The sequence below is a fragment of the Mustelus asterias genome, chromosome 2 (assembly GCF_964213995.1).
Source record: "Mustelus asterias chromosome 2, sMusAst1.hap1.1, whole genome shotgun sequence".
Lineage (NCBI taxonomy): Eukaryota > Metazoa > Chordata > Chondrichthyes > Carcharhiniformes > Triakidae > Mustelus > Mustelus asterias.
Window position 1 is genome coordinate 132,920,458 of NC_135802.1, and position 18,671 is coordinate 132,939,128.

At 40.0% G+C, this 18,671-nt stretch overlaps 1 protein-coding gene across 3 annotated transcripts in view; it reads right to left on the bottom strand.

The window, feature by feature from the left end:
• Positions 1–18,671, bottom strand: part of nup153 (nucleoporin 153) — a 61,753-nt gene that overhangs the window by 20,248 nt on the left and 22,834 nt on the right. For 2 of the 3 annotated variants that reach the window (XM_078241874.1, XM_078241860.1), the window contains exons 7-18: positions 18,364–18,408; positions 17,881–17,934; positions 16,348–16,494; positions 15,065–15,117; positions 14,836–14,956; positions 10,048–10,182; positions 9,327–9,419; positions 8,994–9,072; positions 8,783–8,905; positions 7,498–8,115; positions 3,120–3,308; positions 828–1,694 (exon numbers count right to left, since the gene is read on the bottom strand). In XM_078241874.1, the coding sequence (XP_078098000.1) occupies positions 828–1,694; positions 3,120–3,308; positions 7,498–8,115; positions 8,783–8,905; positions 8,994–9,072; positions 9,327–9,419; positions 10,048–10,182; positions 14,836–14,956; positions 15,065–15,117; positions 16,348–16,494; positions 17,881–17,934; positions 18,364–18,408 (2,524 nt within the window). Of the gene's footprint in view, positions 1–827; positions 1,695–3,119; positions 3,309–7,491; positions 8,116–8,782; positions 8,906–8,993; positions 9,073–9,326; positions 9,420–10,047; positions 10,183–14,835; positions 14,957–15,064; positions 15,118–16,347; positions 16,495–17,880; positions 17,935–18,363; positions 18,409–18,671 lie in introns of all 3 variants that reach the window. The other variant, XM_078241867.1, reaches the window with a different exon arrangement.

Here is an 18,671-nt window from a genome sequence, read left to right on the forward strand (position 1 = left end):
GCAAACTTACTGATCACCCCAGTTACACCTTCTTCCAGATCGTTTATATAAATCACAAACAGCAGAAGTCCCAAACCTCTTCTGGCACGACACAATTGCTGCACCATCATGAACCCCTGTAACATTGTGTAGTGACACATAACTAGGCATCCTAGAGTCCTAGGTCAAACTACAGAGGATATGGAGGAATCTTGGTCTCCCACAGATGCAATATACAGGTCAATTAGTGCATGAAATTTCCCTGCCATCTACCAGCAAGATCCCCCAACTATGGGTCAAATGGTACCCACTGCCTTCTATGTATTCTACTGAACTGAATGATTACACCAAGATAAGTCTAGTGGCAAGATTGATTAGGACCCCTTGGAATAGGGTGATCATGACTATTAACATCTCTAGTAAAGGTTTTGAGAATGGGTTTTGGCTCAGTGGTGTCACTCCTGCATAAAGTCAAAAAGTTCACAACCCACTCCAGAGAGTTGAGCAAATATTCTATGCTTCTGAGGGAATGCTGAATGGTTAGAGGCGTTGTCTTTTGAGAGAGGCAGTTAACAGAGTCTCAATCTATCCTCTCAGACAAATATAAAAGAGCCCATGACAGTAGGAGAGGTCTACCCAACATCCTGGCTAATATTTATCATAACCAGGAAGTGGATTAACTGGTCACTCATTTTTGGTACACTTTGTTGAGTACAAGTTGGCTCCAACATTTCCTAATTTGTAAGAGTGATATTTCAGATGCAATTAATAACCATAAAGTACTTTGGGATGTCCTGGATGATATACAAAACCAAATATCTGTTTTTCTTTAATTCGTCATTCCTTACCTGAAGTGTTTACTGCAGCCCCAAACACAAATCCTTGTTGTACGGTTTCTGTTGCTTCTGGTTTTTCAGCAGATTTAACCAAGTTGAAAGTAAATACAGATTTAGCTTCTGGTTTTGAAGTGTCAGACAAAGATCCTGATTCTTTGGTTTGCTCTGGCTTTTTAAAAGAAAGTTCAGACTGTGGCTGTGGTTCAATGTCTTTCCTTTTACCAAATACTTTTGGTGCAGAGCTCAGACAGTCCTGTTTTTCATCTGGTTTTCCAAACATAGAAGCTGAAGCTGCCACAGGTTCCTGATCTATTGATTTCTCAAACTTAACTGCATTCACAGTTGCCCCACCTTTCCTTTCTTCTGCTTTGTCAAGCTGAAACTGCACTATCGCTGTTTCTTTTTTTTCCTCTGTGCCAAATTTAAAGCCAATCAGAGCACCCTTGTCCTCAGTTTTAACTGTTCCACCAGCGTCAAACTTAAAACCCCCAAATACCACATCACTTTTCTTATTTTGCTGACTTGTATCAGAGGCACCAAACTTAGTACTAGTTGAAGTCGAAGCCGGATTGTTACCAAAGGCAGCTACTTCAAATTTAAACCCACCACTAGAGGCTTTGGAGTTATCCTTTTTGTTTCCCTCTGGGATTTTCTCGGTTGAAGGAACTCCAAATTTGAACCCCCCTGTAACTTCAAATTTAAGTCCTCCAAAGGCACTGGTTGATGAACTGGAATCGGACGTCCCAAATTCAAATCCACCCTGTTCTCCAAATTTAAAACTTGGAGCGCCATCTTTACTTTGCAAAGAATCCACCGTTGAGGGCTGGATGCCAATGGTGAATGGTGAAGGAAGAGTCAATAACGCAGGAGAGCCAAGCCCTGCAAAAGGAAAGAAAATGATAACCAAACTGAACTTCCAATGCTTGATACTGTAAAGCAAACCATGAACTAATGCTCCTGCAGTACACAATAGATAAGTTATGCTCACAGTGGTGGAAAAGTCACTGACTTCTAAACATCTTTAAGGAAAATAGATGAACCTTAGAATACCTACAGTGCAGGAGGCCATTTTGCCCATTGAGCCTGCACCAACTCTTAGACAAAACATCTCACCTTGGCCCTATTCCTGAAACCCCAATATTTACCCTACTATTCCCCTAACCTGTGCAATTTTGGACTGTGGGAGGAAACCAGAGCACCTGGAGGAAACACATGTAGACACAGGGAGGACATGCGAACTCCTTGCAGACAATCACCCAAGGTTGTAATCAAACCCGGTTCCATGGCACTGTGTCGCCCATGAAGGGTTGATAAGCACCAGGAACAGCTCTGTGCCCCTTAATTTTGGGCAAACGCTATACAAATAGAATACTAACCATGTGAATGTAATCCAAACTATCCTCAGCTCTTCAGCAGGATTTTGTTATCAAATCAATGTTAGTGTGAGTGAACTAAGGCCTCGCCTTGCACATTTTTATAAACTAGATATAGATATCCTCATGCCTATTTCAAAAATTTTCAAAACTGGACAAAGACAGTTGTCCGAGATTCTCAGAAAAGGAGCTAAACCATGGCAGCAATGCAGAGACTTGCACTTTGTTATCTCTGAAGAGGCCCCTGATGGGCCTCAGAGACCAAAATCAAAGAACTATACAAAGAGCATTTACATTTCACGCGCCAGGCTGGTCAACCGCAGCCTATTAGACTGCTAAGAGAAAGGACTCCACAACCTCCCTTTCAAAACTTATCGGGATCCCAGGTGGAGGAAACACAGCCTTTGTCAAATGCCAGGTGTGGGAGGCATGTGACATGAAGCTCTAGCTGAGGAACCAGCTTTATTTCCTTGCTGTATTACAAACTCAGTTTGCAATTTTACCATCTGCTCGCAACCTTACAGAAAAGGAGCTCTACCAAGATTGAATACCCCAGATACACTGGCGTACAACCTCCATTATCATTAGCGCACTCAAGGATCTATTCAAAATCGTAGAATTTGGTCCCCATTAGCTGTCAACTTAGATATCTATACTCGTTTATTACATATGTCACTTGTAGTAAGAATGTGGAACTATGAGAGAAGTGAAATAAGATTATGCCGATAGACAAGGAAAGACAGGAGTAGGTGACGTGCTGGTTGGGATAAATAGCCCATTTGTCCTCCTCCAGAAAATGCACTGCATTACCAAATATATCTGCAAATAATCTGACTGAAAGAACTGCTAGATGTTAGAAAGCATTTCCCATTTACATGCATGTTAGGTAGCATCTTTGGTTCAATTCAGTGATCAATAATCTTGTTAATACCTTTAGGTTCAATCTTGATGCCTGCTTTCTCAGTTTTACAAGCCACGCATTTAGTTACGTTTGATGAGTTCTGAACTAAGCAGACTTCACAATCCCAGGACTCTGTCGGCTTCTTGAACTTATCACCGAATCCTATCATTCCCTTTGTTGGCGCTGATGCAGAAATGTTGGCTACAGCAGACGAAGCACCTAAGAGCAAAATTCATCAAATGAAAATAGACAAAGTATCTTGTGATGTACAAGTTTAGGAGGGATCATTAAATTATTTACACACTATGTTGGCAGTTAATGCTCTTCAATTCAGTTTACAATAAAAATCTGGTTTCAGTAAAAATGACCATGAAGCTCAAGCTATTTTTTTTTTTAAAAAGTGCCTTTGAGGGAAGAAAACTTGCCATCCTTGCAAAGCCTGGCCTACATGACCCCAGTCCTGCAAAACCATGACTGTGCCCAGAAACAGTCTAGCTAACAAATGTCAGCATTGCTCACATCAGAATGAATTTGAAGGAGGAATGGACATATTTTTTGTGGTTTACAGTTCTTTATTTCACAATACCATCTCAGTAACATTCTAAACTATTGCAACAATTGTTAAAGTGATAATGATGCTCGCGCAACGCATTACACAAGAACTGCCGTTCTTTTTTTCCAAAGGAAAGCAGATGCTGATGCATCTCTGTCGTTATTTTATTTCATCCCATTAGACTGATCTACTGTAATAGATACTTAAAATGTCATTGAAATCTATTGCTGGGCAATTGCTGCAAAGCTGAAGATATTAGAGACAGCTGCCTCCGAATGAGCAAAACGTTGGAGACTGAACACACAAATGAGTGAATGAAACAAAAACAGAAAATGCTGGAAATACTCAGGAGGGGTAGCATATGTGGAGTGGTCATAGACCTGAAATCCTAACACTGTTCCCATCGCCACAGATGCTGCTAAGTATTTCCAACAACTGAATGGAACTGTTGAACACCTCCTCAGAAAAAGTCCCAAACTATCGAATGCTAGCAAGTGGACTCAATGTATTAAAATGCAAACCAGCTAACAAGAAATTTATAAAATTACACGTTAATTACTTTCAATCCATCAATTTAAAACAAAACCTGCAAATATAGTTCTTTTCAGATTTCAGGATGATTTCCATACAACAGGCTGACTACATGGAACAGAAAGTGTTAAGCATTAAACCTTAGTCTTTCCCTTTTCATTCAAAAACCAGCAAACAGAAAAGGCAAATAAAAGTCAAAAATTAAGTAAGCTTTCACTGAATAGTTATTTGTTACAAGTCAGATATATAAATCGTTGAGAGTGCAGCATTAATATAGAAATATGTGACCACAACATTGGTTCTGGGGCCACGGTTGCTTTAAGTGTCATGATTTGGAAGGAGGAAAGGCAACAAAGCTTGCTGAAGATACTCAATTGCAAATTAGCAGTAGAGAATAGGTAATGAGTAGAACCAATTACACTAAAGGTAAGATTGGAAGATTAAGTGAGATATTGACAGATGGTGTTTCAACACAGAAAAATACAAAGTCATGGAGCTGGGGAAGTAAAACAGTGGGAGTATAAAATAAATAGGAAAAGTACAAGTGACACTGAAGGATTACAGGGTAGGATTAAGCAAGAAATGCAATAAAACTGCTAGCACAATTTGCAAGACCAAAAGGGTAAATGGTATATTTGGATTCACAATTTGAGGAATAGAGTACAATTTCCAGGCAATGCTAATTAGCTTGTAGAAAGCACTTGACCTACTATCACCTTTAGTATTGTGTGCCGTTCTGAACAGTGCAATGTTGGGGAAATTAGCCTGGTTTAGAGGGAGGAAATTACATTCAAAGTGCAAGGAAACACTTTGGAGAGGAGGGATATTTACACAAGGGGAAATGTATCAGAATTAAAAGGAATAGAAAACAAGTTACACTGTCTTTGTCAAAGGGACCTGGACATAAAAGTTTAGACAAGATAAAATGAAAACACAGTTAAAATACAACTTTGCACAAGATCTACCACGGGTGACATTGTAAATGAATGATATACACTTCCCAAATTGGACAGCAATAATCTTTTGGGTAACAGGGATAATAACTTGTACGAGATTAAGTCATTGACACTTGAAACAAAAACAGAAAATTGCTAGGAACACTCAGCATGGGAATCCGTGTCTGAAGAGAGCAAATGGAAAGAAGGAAATGTTGGAAATAATCAGCAGATCAGGCAGCATCTGTGGAGAGAAACAGGGTTAACATTTCAGGTCGATCATCTTTGATCAGAACTGAAGATGGATAGAACGTTTAAGTCAATAGAAGCAAATAGAAGTGTGGGGGATGGGGTAGAAAGAACAAAGGTGAAGGGCTGCAGATTAACAAGATTTCACGATGCCAAGGCGAAAGAAGGTGGCAATGCATATAGTAAAGAAATAAAGGTTGCATTTCTGAATGCAAAATGAAGATCAAGAAACAAGGCAGCAGGGGAAAAAAACAAAATGGTGGTAGAGGTTATGATTTGGGACATTTTTCTCTGGAGCATAGGAGGCTTAGGGGTGATCTTGTAGAGGTCTATAAAATAATGAGGGGCATAAATTAGCTAGATAATCAATATCTTTTCCCAAAGGTAGGGGAGTCTAAAACTAGAGGGTTTAAGGTGAGGGGAGAGATACAAAAGGGTCCAGAGGGGCAATTTTTTCACTGAGGGTGGTGTCTGGAACAAGCTGCCAGAGATACTTGTAGAGGCGGGTACGATTTTGTCTTTTAAAAAGCATTTAGGCAGTTACATGAGTAAGATGGCCATCGAGGGATATGGGCCAAATGCGGGCAATTGGGACTAGCTTAGTGGTTAAAAAGGGTGGCATGGACAAGTTGAGCCGAAGGGCCTGTTTCCATGCTGTAAACTTCTATGACTCTATTTAAATTGGTTGAATTCAATACTGAGCCCAAAGGCTGTAGACTGCTAAGACAAAAGATGAGAAACTGTTCCTCAAGCCTGCACTGAGGTTCACTGGGACAATGTAGCAGGCCTTGGACAGGAATTAAAATGACAAGCGACAGGAATCGAAAGGTCATGCCTGTGAACACACTTAGTCTCTAAAGAGAGCAGGTGCATTAATATTTCAGGTGTAGAGCTCCATACAAATTGAATATCTGCACCATCTGCATTAATTATCCTCTAGCCTTTAATTCCATTTTACCTGAAGGCTACACATAGTCTTGACTTGTGTGAAAAGTCACAGGGCAGCAATATGCAATGATTAAAATGAATTAAATACAGCACCAGTAATTCATACCCAACCATATTGATGGAACAATCAAGTGACACCTACTAACCAATAAGCCGCCAGACAATATTCAGTTCAGTTCCTGCCAGAACTGCTCATCTCCAGACCTCCTCATAGCTTCAATCCATACATAATGGATGCAAGAGTCGATACTAGGAAAGTTGAAAGTAGCCACTCTCCATATCAGGGCAACTTTCAGTGTATGCCATCAAGATCAATGGGTGTAAACAGGAAAATCCTCTAGTGAACGGAATCAAACCCAGCAGACCTTTGGTCCAGCATCAACCCTTTTTGTCATTCGATTTCTATACCTTCCACTCTACCAAAGATCTTCCCTTTGTTCTTTTTCCACTCTCTCCCACAACTTTCACTTGGTTTAAATTTAGTCATTTGTAACCTTTCCAGGTTCTGATGAAAAATAAGTTTAACTCCAGCCACAAATGCTGCCTGACTTGAGTACTTCCAACATTTTCTGCTGAATTGAAAAGCAAATATGGTTGTGGCTAGAAGCCAATCATCCTCGGTTTCAAGGTCATACTGCAAGTCCCTCACACCCCAAACATCCCTCCATCATAATGTCAGGAATAAGGTTTCTCACTGACTATTTTACTTTGGTCAATTCTTCAAACAGCAGGACATGGACAACTTCCAGACATAGGTTGAAAAGTGGTTGGTCGAATTTACATCTGGCAATAACCAACTCCCAACAACAAAAGGCTCAACAACTTACCTTGGTCACCAGAGCAGTCTCCCTTCATTAACATCTGGAGCAATGCTCATCAGAACTAAAGTGTAACCACATCAACAACATAGTTGCAACGGTAGGTGCAGTGTGCATCTATAGTAGCCTATCCTGATCAATCAAAAGCTTTTCACCATCTACAAGCTCCAGTCAGGAGCATGTTGCAATATTCATCATTTAACTCAATGGATGCAAGTCACACACCACTCCAACATAGATGCATAATGACGGAGCAAAAATCATGAAATTCCATAATATCCTTCACAAAGCAATTCGGGATCCATAGAAAATGAATGATGGTTGGAAAGAATAGGCCATATAGTGAGGGTGGGGAGAAGAAAAAAAACACCTACCTGGCTTAATGGACTGACAAGCCACACACTTGCTGTCTTCAGCTTTGTTTTGTAAGAGGCACACAGCACAGTCCCAAACACCTTCAGGTTTCTTAAATTGATCTGCCAATCCCAAGCCCCCTGATGTACTGCAGGGAGTGTTTGACACTCTGTCTTTTGTACTTTCAGTTACTGCAGACAAAGTTTTGACTCCAGTTCCAGGTTTTGGTGTTTCACAAGCCACACATTTTACAACTTCTGATTTATTTTGAACCAAACAGATGTCACAGCTCCATGTGCCCCCTGCAGATTTGAATTTGTCTCCAAAAGTCAATGGAGTCCCTTTAGATGTAGCTTTGTCTCTGTTTGCTGACTCATTATTAGTCTGTTTGGGAAGTGCAGATTTAGCGATCTGACAAGCAACACATTTACTATCTGTGCTTTTGTTTTGTAGAAAGCAGGAGCCACACTGCCAGGAACCTTCAGTTGGTTTGAACTTGTCGCCAAATCCAAAGGTGCTTGAGCTCTCAGTGGAGGAACTGTTTTTGCCAGTAGTAGATGGTAAAGATTTCACAGCTGCTGGTGAATTATCCAAGGACTTGACTGCACATTGTGTGGACGATGATGGCAAAGTGAACTCTTGGAACAGGTAAAAAAATATAAACAGAAGACACAAGTTTAAGTAGCTTGTTTGCACGTGCACACACACCCCTTACTAGTGCAACGGAATTGTGTTACATAAGATTGCATATATCAGACACAGGGTATATTGGCAAACAGCACTTCAATATATCTGTCTAGACGGCCCTTTCTGCTCAACCAAGCAAATTAACAATACTTGAAACACAGCCAAATTACTCTAGTCCTCCATGAGACAAACTTCCTAACCTGCAGCAGAAATTACGTTATATCACAATCTAATCAGAAATGCACACAAAGTATAGTTAAACCAATTCTACACAAACTAATTATATAAATTAATGGTATAGTGTAGTACTAGAATAATTTAATTTGCATTACTATTACTAAACTTGAGCAATCAACTTTATAATTTTCAGCTTCTCATCACACATTAGCATGGTACCCTTATACCTGTCAACACAAGACACTTGTATGGCCTGGCATCCAAGTTTCATAATGTTACTGAAAAATGCTATAGTTCAGCTGTCAAGTGTTAAAAGAATTCATCTGTTATGTGGCAGGTCAATAGCTAATCTCCAAGTGAACCCTACAAAGTGGATATTACTTTGCAGCGTATGTGGGGGAAGCATGCTTATTTTTAAATACTCCTTAAAAAAACACTCACCAGGTCCTTTCAAAATGTCTAAGACACTGCCTTGCTTCAGAGTTTTAGCAGGTTTCAATGGTCCATCACATTCTTCATCTTTTCTCTCATTTGTTGGCGTAGAAATAGAAGTGGTGCATTTCACTAAAATGTTGCATGAAAGAGTTCATCAGTTGTCAGTATCAAGCGGTCATTGATTGATTTTAATTATACACAGTAAAAGTATGCCTACCTGCATTAATGGAAGGTCTGGCTGATACAATAATGAATGGAACTGATTTGTCGATCGGCTCACTAAAGGTAAAACCAGTCTGTGTGATGGTGGGGAAGAGATATATGAAAAAAAGAAACAGAATTAACTTTTACAAGTGGCAACGACATTATATCACATCAACTGCCATTGCTGTCACTTCACTTTCAATAGCTTGGAAGTTGTACTGAATTATTTCCAATCAACTACTCAACTTGCAGGAATAAATTGGGCAGATATATATTAAATTGCCTTTAAAAATGTATTCTCCAACATTAGAACTTAAAGAAATTAGTGCTCAACAAAACTACTTACAGATACTGAAAGAGGTTGCAGATTTGCCTCAGTTGCTTTTATATTCGGTGTAGAAAAGGTAAAGGCAACACTGTTAGGACTGGATACCACTGCCTACACAAGAATAAAAAATTATTACAATACAAACACACATGGATTACAGAGCTGCTCTCTCCCATTATTAATACTTGTTCCTTTTCCCCTACCTAGGGTAGTAAACAATTGATCTGACATTTGTGAATATTGCTGACAGAGGGCACAAGACTATTCCTACCATCCAAAAAATGGTTTTGGTGCTAGATATTTAGACAATGTTAATTTTGAACCCAACATTAGCTTGACAGGTGCCCTTGAAACCTGTGTTAAAACTTTAGCTAAATCTTAAAAGTTTTAAACTTATCCCCTGTGCAGGGAGACAAAAGAATAGCAAAAGGCACAACCAATAAATAAAGCCACGAGGAGAAATTGAATCTCTTAGGCTTCAAAAAAATGTATAACTTTCACTTTTTTGATACAGAAGGCAGAGGAAAATTGTACTCCCAAGTTTAAACCTACAAGCAACATTCATAAGTCTATTTCAAAGGGAATACTTCTACAGGCAATTACATAAAATGCTGTTATGAGGAATCCCCCAGGACAGTGCCATGTGGTCTACTGAACTGAGGTAAATGCAATCCATATCCTCTGCAAGGCGGATATACACCATATGAAAATAAAAATGCAACATGCAAGAGAACTATACCTTGTCAGGAAAAGATTTTGTTATAGGTGTTACAGGTGACGCAGCTGTGCAAGGGGAGCCAAAATTAAAGGTAGGCAATGCAGTACTTTTAATTGGTAAAGATACTTCTGGAAGTTTTGGGGCTGCGGCCTGGACCTGCAGGGGGCACAACATTTGCAAGTTATAGTTCTAACATTGAGCACAAACACTGAAAATGATCAAACAAATTGCATCACTGCAAAAATGTTGGCAAATGTATAATACATCATAAGTGTTGCATATATCAAGTGAGGGGGAATTAAAGGAACTAAGAATTTAATTACAATGCTTAAAGCCAAGTTGATAATCAGACTGCACTGCTGCTAATTCAAAGGATTTGAATATGAGACTTTAATTTTGACCCTTTATAGGCAACAGTACCAAAATGGTTTTCAAATTATAAATGACATCCTATATGATTGTGACAAGATTAATTGCCCCTCTTCATTCTATCTGAAGCCTCTGACGGTTCATCACACCATCCTCCTCTAGAACCGCTTCATCACCACCCAACTGGGTGGGACTGAACATATCTGGTTCCAATCTCATTGGCTACAATTGTAGGCAGAGGATGTACTACAATAACTTCTGTTATTCCCAATGTTGCCTCTGGTGTCCCACAACGATTTAATCTCGACACCCTTCCCTCCTGTTTCTCATCCACATGCTGTCCCTCAATGACATCATCTGAAAGAGTGTCAGTTTCCACTTACGCTGACAACATTCTGTTCAACATGATCACTACTTCTCGTGACCCCTCCACGTCTTTAACTCTTTTTTTAGAATTTCTGAAATGTCACTCGAATGCAAATAGGCAAACGGAGTCTACAATCTCAATACATTCCAGGGATTAGTAGTATTGAAATCAGTCACCTAAACTGCCTTATAATCCATATCCACATATCCCTTGAACTATATTGACACCCAACAAGTGATAAAGTACCTATGTTTATAAAAATTAATACATCAAACTGGGGATGAAAAGAGAGACAAATCACTCAGAACCTGTCCCTTTGGTGGTTTGCACCAAATTCCAACCACATTAGCTACTCCCCAATGCACTACCTATTCTAAAGTTATTCCTAAAAACATGAAAATATATACATTTTTAAATCTACGAAGGGAAAGGAAGGAAATATGCTAAATGGAACTCCTTGATTTCCTTGGACTAAGCATTACCAGTTTACTGCAGTTTTTACAAAATGTGAAATAATCTATCATTTTGTAATATTTTTCTCATCCTTGGAACAATTTTAAAGTGTAAAAACCATTGAAGGATTTTTCGACCCTTTTGGGACTTATGAATGACAAGATTCATTTCCACATTGCAACTATATTACATCAGAAATTTTCAATGAGTTAGAAATAGCGCCAGAATTATTACTACCAAACGTTTCCCCAGATACATTTATTTGAATATTCTATGACAAATCCATTTATTTATTCATCCAATACAAATCTCTTCAATGTTTAACAATATAACTCCTTGGTTCTAGCAGACGAGTAAGCTCCAGGTGCTGACACACTATCTCCCGAACTCATCAAGCAGAGTGACCCGGCACCTGCAGCATCTGCATGAACCACTCGGTCTCTGTTGGAGGGGGCCAGTGTCCCAGGATATGCTTATTGCAAAAATTGTGACCATGTAGAAGAACCGGGTGCTCCGGTTTCCTCCCAGTCCAAAGATGTGCGGGTTAGGTTGATTGGCCATGCTAAAAATTGCCCCTTAGTGTCCTGAGATGTGTAGGTTAGCGGGATTAGCAGGTAAATATGTAGGGATATGGGGGTAGGGCCTGGGTGGGATTGTGGTCGGTGCAGACTCGATGGGCCAAATGGCCTCTTTCTGCACAGTAGGGTTTCTATGATTCTATGAACAAGGGTGACCACAGCCATTCCAAAACCATTGAGGCATTTCCCTGCTGAGCACAACATGGAAAGTATTGCCCTCATCAGATTACAGATTCTGGCTGATCATATCACAACAGTGTGAAGATTACACCCGACTCGAAGGTCACTGTCCACCATTGCTCTGAGCGACATGGTAAACCTGAGGAATGGGAAGCAGCTCAGCCATCGGACTCTGCGTTCCCATCTGCCAGATCAGCAAATCCATCCAGAAGCTGGTGGAACTAGCCTACCAGACGCTCTCCGAGGCCACAAGTGCCATGCCCGAATGGCAAGTCATTCTGGGCATTCAGTTACTAACGGTAAGAGGTGTTAGTTCTTTGGGATGAATAGAGTTCTCTGCTTCCCATACTCTGACTGTATTGTGCATTCCCTGGAGCAGTGTGGATAGAAATGTCAGTTCTGTAAATCCAAAATAAAACAGAAAACGCTGGAACTGCACAACTGGCTCATCAGCATCTGGAATATTAGACTAGCTCTTTGTTTGCACAGCCTTGGATCTTTATCTTGGGCAGTGTTTAATGTAGAATATAATTGATTTTCTCCATCCCAGTATTGAGTTTTAACCTTAACTTGAAAACTATTTTACAGCTGGCTGTTCATGTATAATATTCTATGTGGAGTAATGTAAAAAGCTGTCTTTATAGTTGTTAGCGAATACTGACCACGGGAAATAGAATTGTCAGAGGAACTCTCTTCACACCCCATTTATAGAAATCGTTAAATAATTCAAGGATTCATACGACATAGAAGGATGCCACTCAGCCTGTCGTACTTGTGCCTGGCCTTTGAAAGAGCTATCCAATTAGTCCTCCTTTCCCGATCTTTGCTCAGCCCTGCCTAGAATGGCATGCTTCTATCTCACCTGTAATGCCCCATTGTGAATTAGCTGAACAATGAATGCATGTCTGAGAATGATGATTGGAAGTGCTTTTATGTTGGGCATCTGCTTGCTTCCATGCAAACAACTGTTTTGTTCTCAAGTAAAATTTACAATAAAAAAACCTGCGTCTCCATCCGGGTGGCACAGTGATTCGCACTGCTGCCTCAACTCCAGGGACCCAGGCTTGATTCCTGGCTTGGGTCACTATCTATGTGGAGTTTGCACATTCTCCCCGTATCTGCGTGGGTTTCCTCCAGGTGCTCCGGTTTCCTCCCACAGTCCAAAGGTGTGTGCGTTGGGTGGATTCGCCATGCTAAATTGTCCCTTAGTGTCAGGGGGACTAGCTGGGATCATGGTTGGTGCAGACTCGATGGGCCGAATGGCTTCCTTCTATGCTAACTAATATCAGTGCAGTTTTCCACAACTGACATCATCTCCTCAGTTGGAAACTGCAATTCCCATAAACAAAGACCACTACATATTGCTTTCATCGATCTCATCAAAGCATTTGACCACGTGAGCAGAGGCAGTCTACTTAAGCTGGAAAAAATCGCTGCCTGCTGAATTTGCTCATGTGACCACCTCTGTCCATGGCAACAATGGACAAGATCAACTATGTTGGAACAGCATTGGAACCCTTTTGAGATCCACACAGGAGTCAAACAGGGTTGTGTTCTGGCACAAAAATCCTTTGGCATAGTCTTATCTTTGCTGCTGTCATATGCCTTTACATCATTTACAGAAGATGTCTACTTATATTTCAGAATTAACGGAAAGCTATTCAGCTTTGCTTGCCTGACATGCCAAACAAAGGTGCACCAAGTCCTCAGAGAATTGCTCTGTGCCAATGATGCCACACTAGCATTCCAAATTGAGAAACACCTTGATTTGCGATAAATGGATAGAACACCTGTAAAGTTTGATTTGACCGTCAGCATTGGGAAGACAAATGTTATGGTCCAGGATATTGCCATACTGCCATCTATCAGCATTGGCAACGTGATGGTGGAAGTTTTTGATATTGCCACATAGCTCGGCTCCACTACCACCAGCAATTTGTCACCCGATACTGAAATCAACAGATGCATTACAAAAACTGCAACTGTTACGTCCAAGCTGAGAGTATGGAACAACTGCAACCTGATCGAGAACACCAAACCATGAGTCTACCAAGCCTTTGTCCTCGGTGCACTCCTCTGTAGTGGTGAGATCTGGAAACCATTTATGAGGTAACAAGAAAGGCTAAACTGTTTCCACTTTAGTTGTCTCAGATGTATTCTCAGCATCTCTTCACCAACTCAGAGGTCCAGGAGTGTTTGCAGTGGCTTGGCCACGTCCATTAGATGGAGGTCAGCTGTTTATCCAAATATCTTCCATAAGAACTGGCCTCTGGGGAAGGGACATACCATCCTGGACTTCTACTCCTTCGTTACAATGACATTTGCAGGCAAGATAGGAAGGTGACAGACAACACCGACAACTGAAGAACAGTTGCTGATGTCTTACCTCTGGAGGCTGACTGTTTGCACGGGCATTGGAAAAGGATGGGCAGAATCACAAGATTCAGCTGGCCGAGAGAGGGTCCAGAGAAAACAGACACCTACTCTGCAGCAAATGTCACAGAGACGATCATACCAGTGTGGGGCCCCTGGGCCCCACCAAGTGCTTAACACAGAGCTGACCACCACAGCGCAAACCACTGTCTCGCAAGACAAAAGGCTGCCACCATCATCAATAAACTGCAAGAGGCCAGGTGTGTGGAAATAAAAACCTTTGCCATTCACAGGCCTCAAAAAGGTGAAAAAATCCATCATGTCAAACAATGGAATCAACCCAACATTTCTTGCAACACCACATGTAAGGAATACAGTATAAAGTGAAAGATCAATAGTGTAACAATTATTCCACCGGGTAAAGATAAGTTGCTGATGCTTGAAAGCTAAGCAATACTGAATTATAATTAAAAGACAATTTATTCTAACCTCCTGTGAACCTCTGGATGAATAATGTCCTTTATCTCTCTTCATTTTTCCACCAGCTCCCCCAGATGTAAGACCATTGGTTGCATGAGAACCAATTATCTGATATGAAGAGCTGCTATCACTAAAATACAAATAAAAATGAGTGCCAAAGAAAATCTGATTAATTAATGATACATTATAAAACTCCCAACAAAGTAATTTGATGCTAATAGCATTGCATGTACTATACCTTTTTGCCGCTTGAAGATTAATTTCAGGGACAGGCGATTTCTCCCTCGCTCTCTGAAAACGCAAAGAAATAGGCATTTAAGACACGGATCTGATATTTTACGTATATAATGCCTTTAGTGCACATTAGCTTAAACATTTTTTAAAAAAAGTCAAGTCACTGGTAAAACCTTTCAGCTTATAAAATCTGATACTCATCGAGATGAAATACCTATTTTTAAAAAATATACCACATATCAGATTTATGAGCAACGAGTGCTGGCCTTGCCAACAACACCCATTTACAATGAAGAAATGAAAAAAAACACATTATGAAGTTGCACCCATGTCCCAGACTGCTCATTCTTTTCTCACAGCTCTGGTGCCATCTTCGTGAATCATTTTTGCATTCTTTCACCAGAGCCTCTATATGCTTTTTCTAATATGTTGAATATAGTTGACCATTAACATTAATGGATCAGACTTTGGATCTCTAAATTTGACGATGACACCAAATTGGGGGGTATGGTCAATAAGAGGAACAAAGAATTGTAATGGAAAAACTTGTAGCTGGAAATTTACAAATTTATACGCGTATGGGATTACATTTTTATAAGAAAAACGAAGACCATATATTACTTACAAAATAAGAATCTAAATGGGGTAGAGGAGCAAAGGAAATACAAAGACATCACGAGAAGCTGCCACACAGGTCAATAAGGCCTTAAATGTAAATGAACCACAAACATTATTTCAGAAAGAATTTAATTGAAAAGCAGAGGAATTATGCAAAACTTGCAACAAACATGGTTAGACCACATGGAGTACTGTGCGCAGCTCTATTCAAAAAAAGGATAGAGAAGCTCTGGTGAGAGTGCAAAAATGATTTACAAAGATGGCACCAGAGCTGTGAAGTCACATCTGTCAGAAAAGAATGAACAGAATGGGTCTCTTTCCTCTTGAAATGAGAAGGAAAAGATGTAATGTAATTCATCCTTTTAAAATTATGAAAGGATTTATACAGTGGACAGAAGCATGTTTCCACTTGTGGGATAGAGGGGAACTGGAAGTCATGAATATAAGATGGTAACCAGGAAATCAAATAGGGAACTCGGTTGAAAATTATTTCCAAGAGAGTGACACAAGTGGGGAACTCACTACCATAGACAGTAGGTGAGATGAAAATTACAGATGTATTTAAGAAAGGAAGAGAGGGATAGGCGGATAAGAATTGGATGGGGAAGGACAGATAGTTTCAAGTGTCATAACATGCAGATATTTTAAAAATATACATTCATTTCTCACATTGTTTTGAGTTTCTGTCCTGTCAAAATGTCTATTACCCTGCCCTCCAGGGGTCAAGGATGGCTTGAAAAAGATGGATCGATTTGCAGTTCCAGAAACAATCACAGGTGTTTGCAGTTTCTGGACTGGAGGGCGCTGTGCTTCCAGCTGAAAATAAGTAAAAATAAAATTTTAAAACTTGCATTAACAAATTTTAATTTTGCATGTTTTTATAATAGGGGTTATTTAAATTAGAGCTACATTACAGTTATTCATCAAATAATGCACCAATCAATGCATTCCCTTTAGTGGAGGGATCAATGACCAGTGCGCATGGATTTAAGGTAAGGAACAGGAGGCTTAGAGGGGATGAGGAAAAACTTTTTCACCCAGAGGTGGTGAGAGTCTGGAACACTCTGCTTGAAAAGGGTGGTGAAGACACAGACTCTCATAACATTTCGGAAGTATTTAAATGTGCGCTTGGGATGCCAAGACATATAAGGCTATGGGTCAAGTGCTGGAAAATGGGATTAGGATAGTTGACCGACATAGGCAATGGGCCAAAGGGCCTTTTCGGTGTAGACCTCTATGCCCATGGAAAATTATATATATAAAAACTTCAAGAAGCAGGACTATCTGCAAAACAATAAAGGAAATTATTTGGTATTTTGCAATGTAAAATTAGAGTTAGCAACTAAAAATTTACAAATAGATACACTGAAATTTAGTAAAATCCTTCTTCCCAAAGCCCTTCTTCCGTTTACCAAAGCTAGCAGGAACTGGCTCATAGCACAAAACTCTGTGTGTAGCACATGGAAAGAGACAATCAAACTACTTTCACCAAGGCAGCTGAATGTACTAACAGCTGCTCTGGCAATATTATGCTTCTGCTATTTAAGCCTAATTGACTTCTGTTGTCATTGTTGATTCATCACACATGTACTTCAACTTTAAGAACCACTGCAAGACTTTTCACCAAGCATGATCTGATGACAAAATTCAAGGCTTGAATTTTACACTCCCCACTGACAAGTTTTTAGGTGGTGGGGGTAGGAGGGTTGAAATTGCAGCGATAGGATTCTCTCCAAGTTCGTGAGTGCCCCAGCATCACAGCGATTGTACACTTGGGCGGGTAAGATCTTGAGTGGAAACTGCCCCAATTGAGGCTTTTAAGTGGCCAATGTTTAGGGGACGAGAGAGATGCCGTCCAATCAGATTGGCCAGCAGCCAAGGTGGGACTTCCTCCCAAGAAGTCCCACTTGCAGCCAATCATTGGAGCGTTGAACAGTCAGAGATGGGATTATGAACTTTGTATTTACTGCTTGGATCCCTTTAACTTTAGGCTGCGAGTTCACTTGCCACTCGCATCAAACAAAATCCTCTACTGTCGCTCAGTCTATCAAAAACTAACAAGCAAACTGTTGCCCGATAATGCTTCATATTTACCCAAATTAAATATATATGGAATCCTTTTTAGGTTACATTTTCCAAGTTATCCCTTCAAATGAAATGTACACATTTACCCAGTAGGATAAAGGTTCCACAACATCCTACCTTTCTCATTTTGGATTGCCAGCCAGTTGCATCTACAGCGCTTTTCTCCAAGGACTGAAACAAAGTTCACATTAAGCATGATCAGAGTTGCGGAGCAGGCATGAAATATTAGTTAAGATAATGAGTGGAGAAAAGATAAAGGGAAAAGATAGTTTTTAAATGAGTTGCATTCAAGCTATTCAAAGTTCTATCTACTCTTAAAACCATCTTAAACAACATTCTGGAGAGCTACAATGGCTTGAGGACTTATCAAGATTATGTTCAACATTCATAAGCTTTTAGCAATCATGGTAAGTGAGTTTGGTGTCCAAATTGAAGTGAAACAGTTTTTAATTATTATAAACAGGGTATATACACAGGCAAACACACACTAGTTTGGGGAAATTAAGTTCATCTCAACACAGCTTGTGTGAATAATAGAAAGACAAATTCCAAGATAAAAGACTTCCATGATGCAAGACTACCCGAGTGGTTTTTACTTACCACAGACAATGGAGAGGTCACTGTGGGTGGGATTCTTTTAGCATCCTGAAAGCACAGTACATACACATTTTACATTTTTTTCCCTTCAAATAGGTTAACCATTTATTTTTGTTGCCCTTATTCTCCTCAAGTCACTTCATTGACCAAAAGATAATTGTGAGGACTCATCCTAAACACCAGTGCCACTCACTGGTACCATCTGGTGGTTGGTTCTCATCTTATTTTCCTGCAAAATGCCTAGCTTTAATCAGTATCCCTTTTTTTAAAAAAATGCAATCTACCATAATGCTTAAATGGACAAATATTTG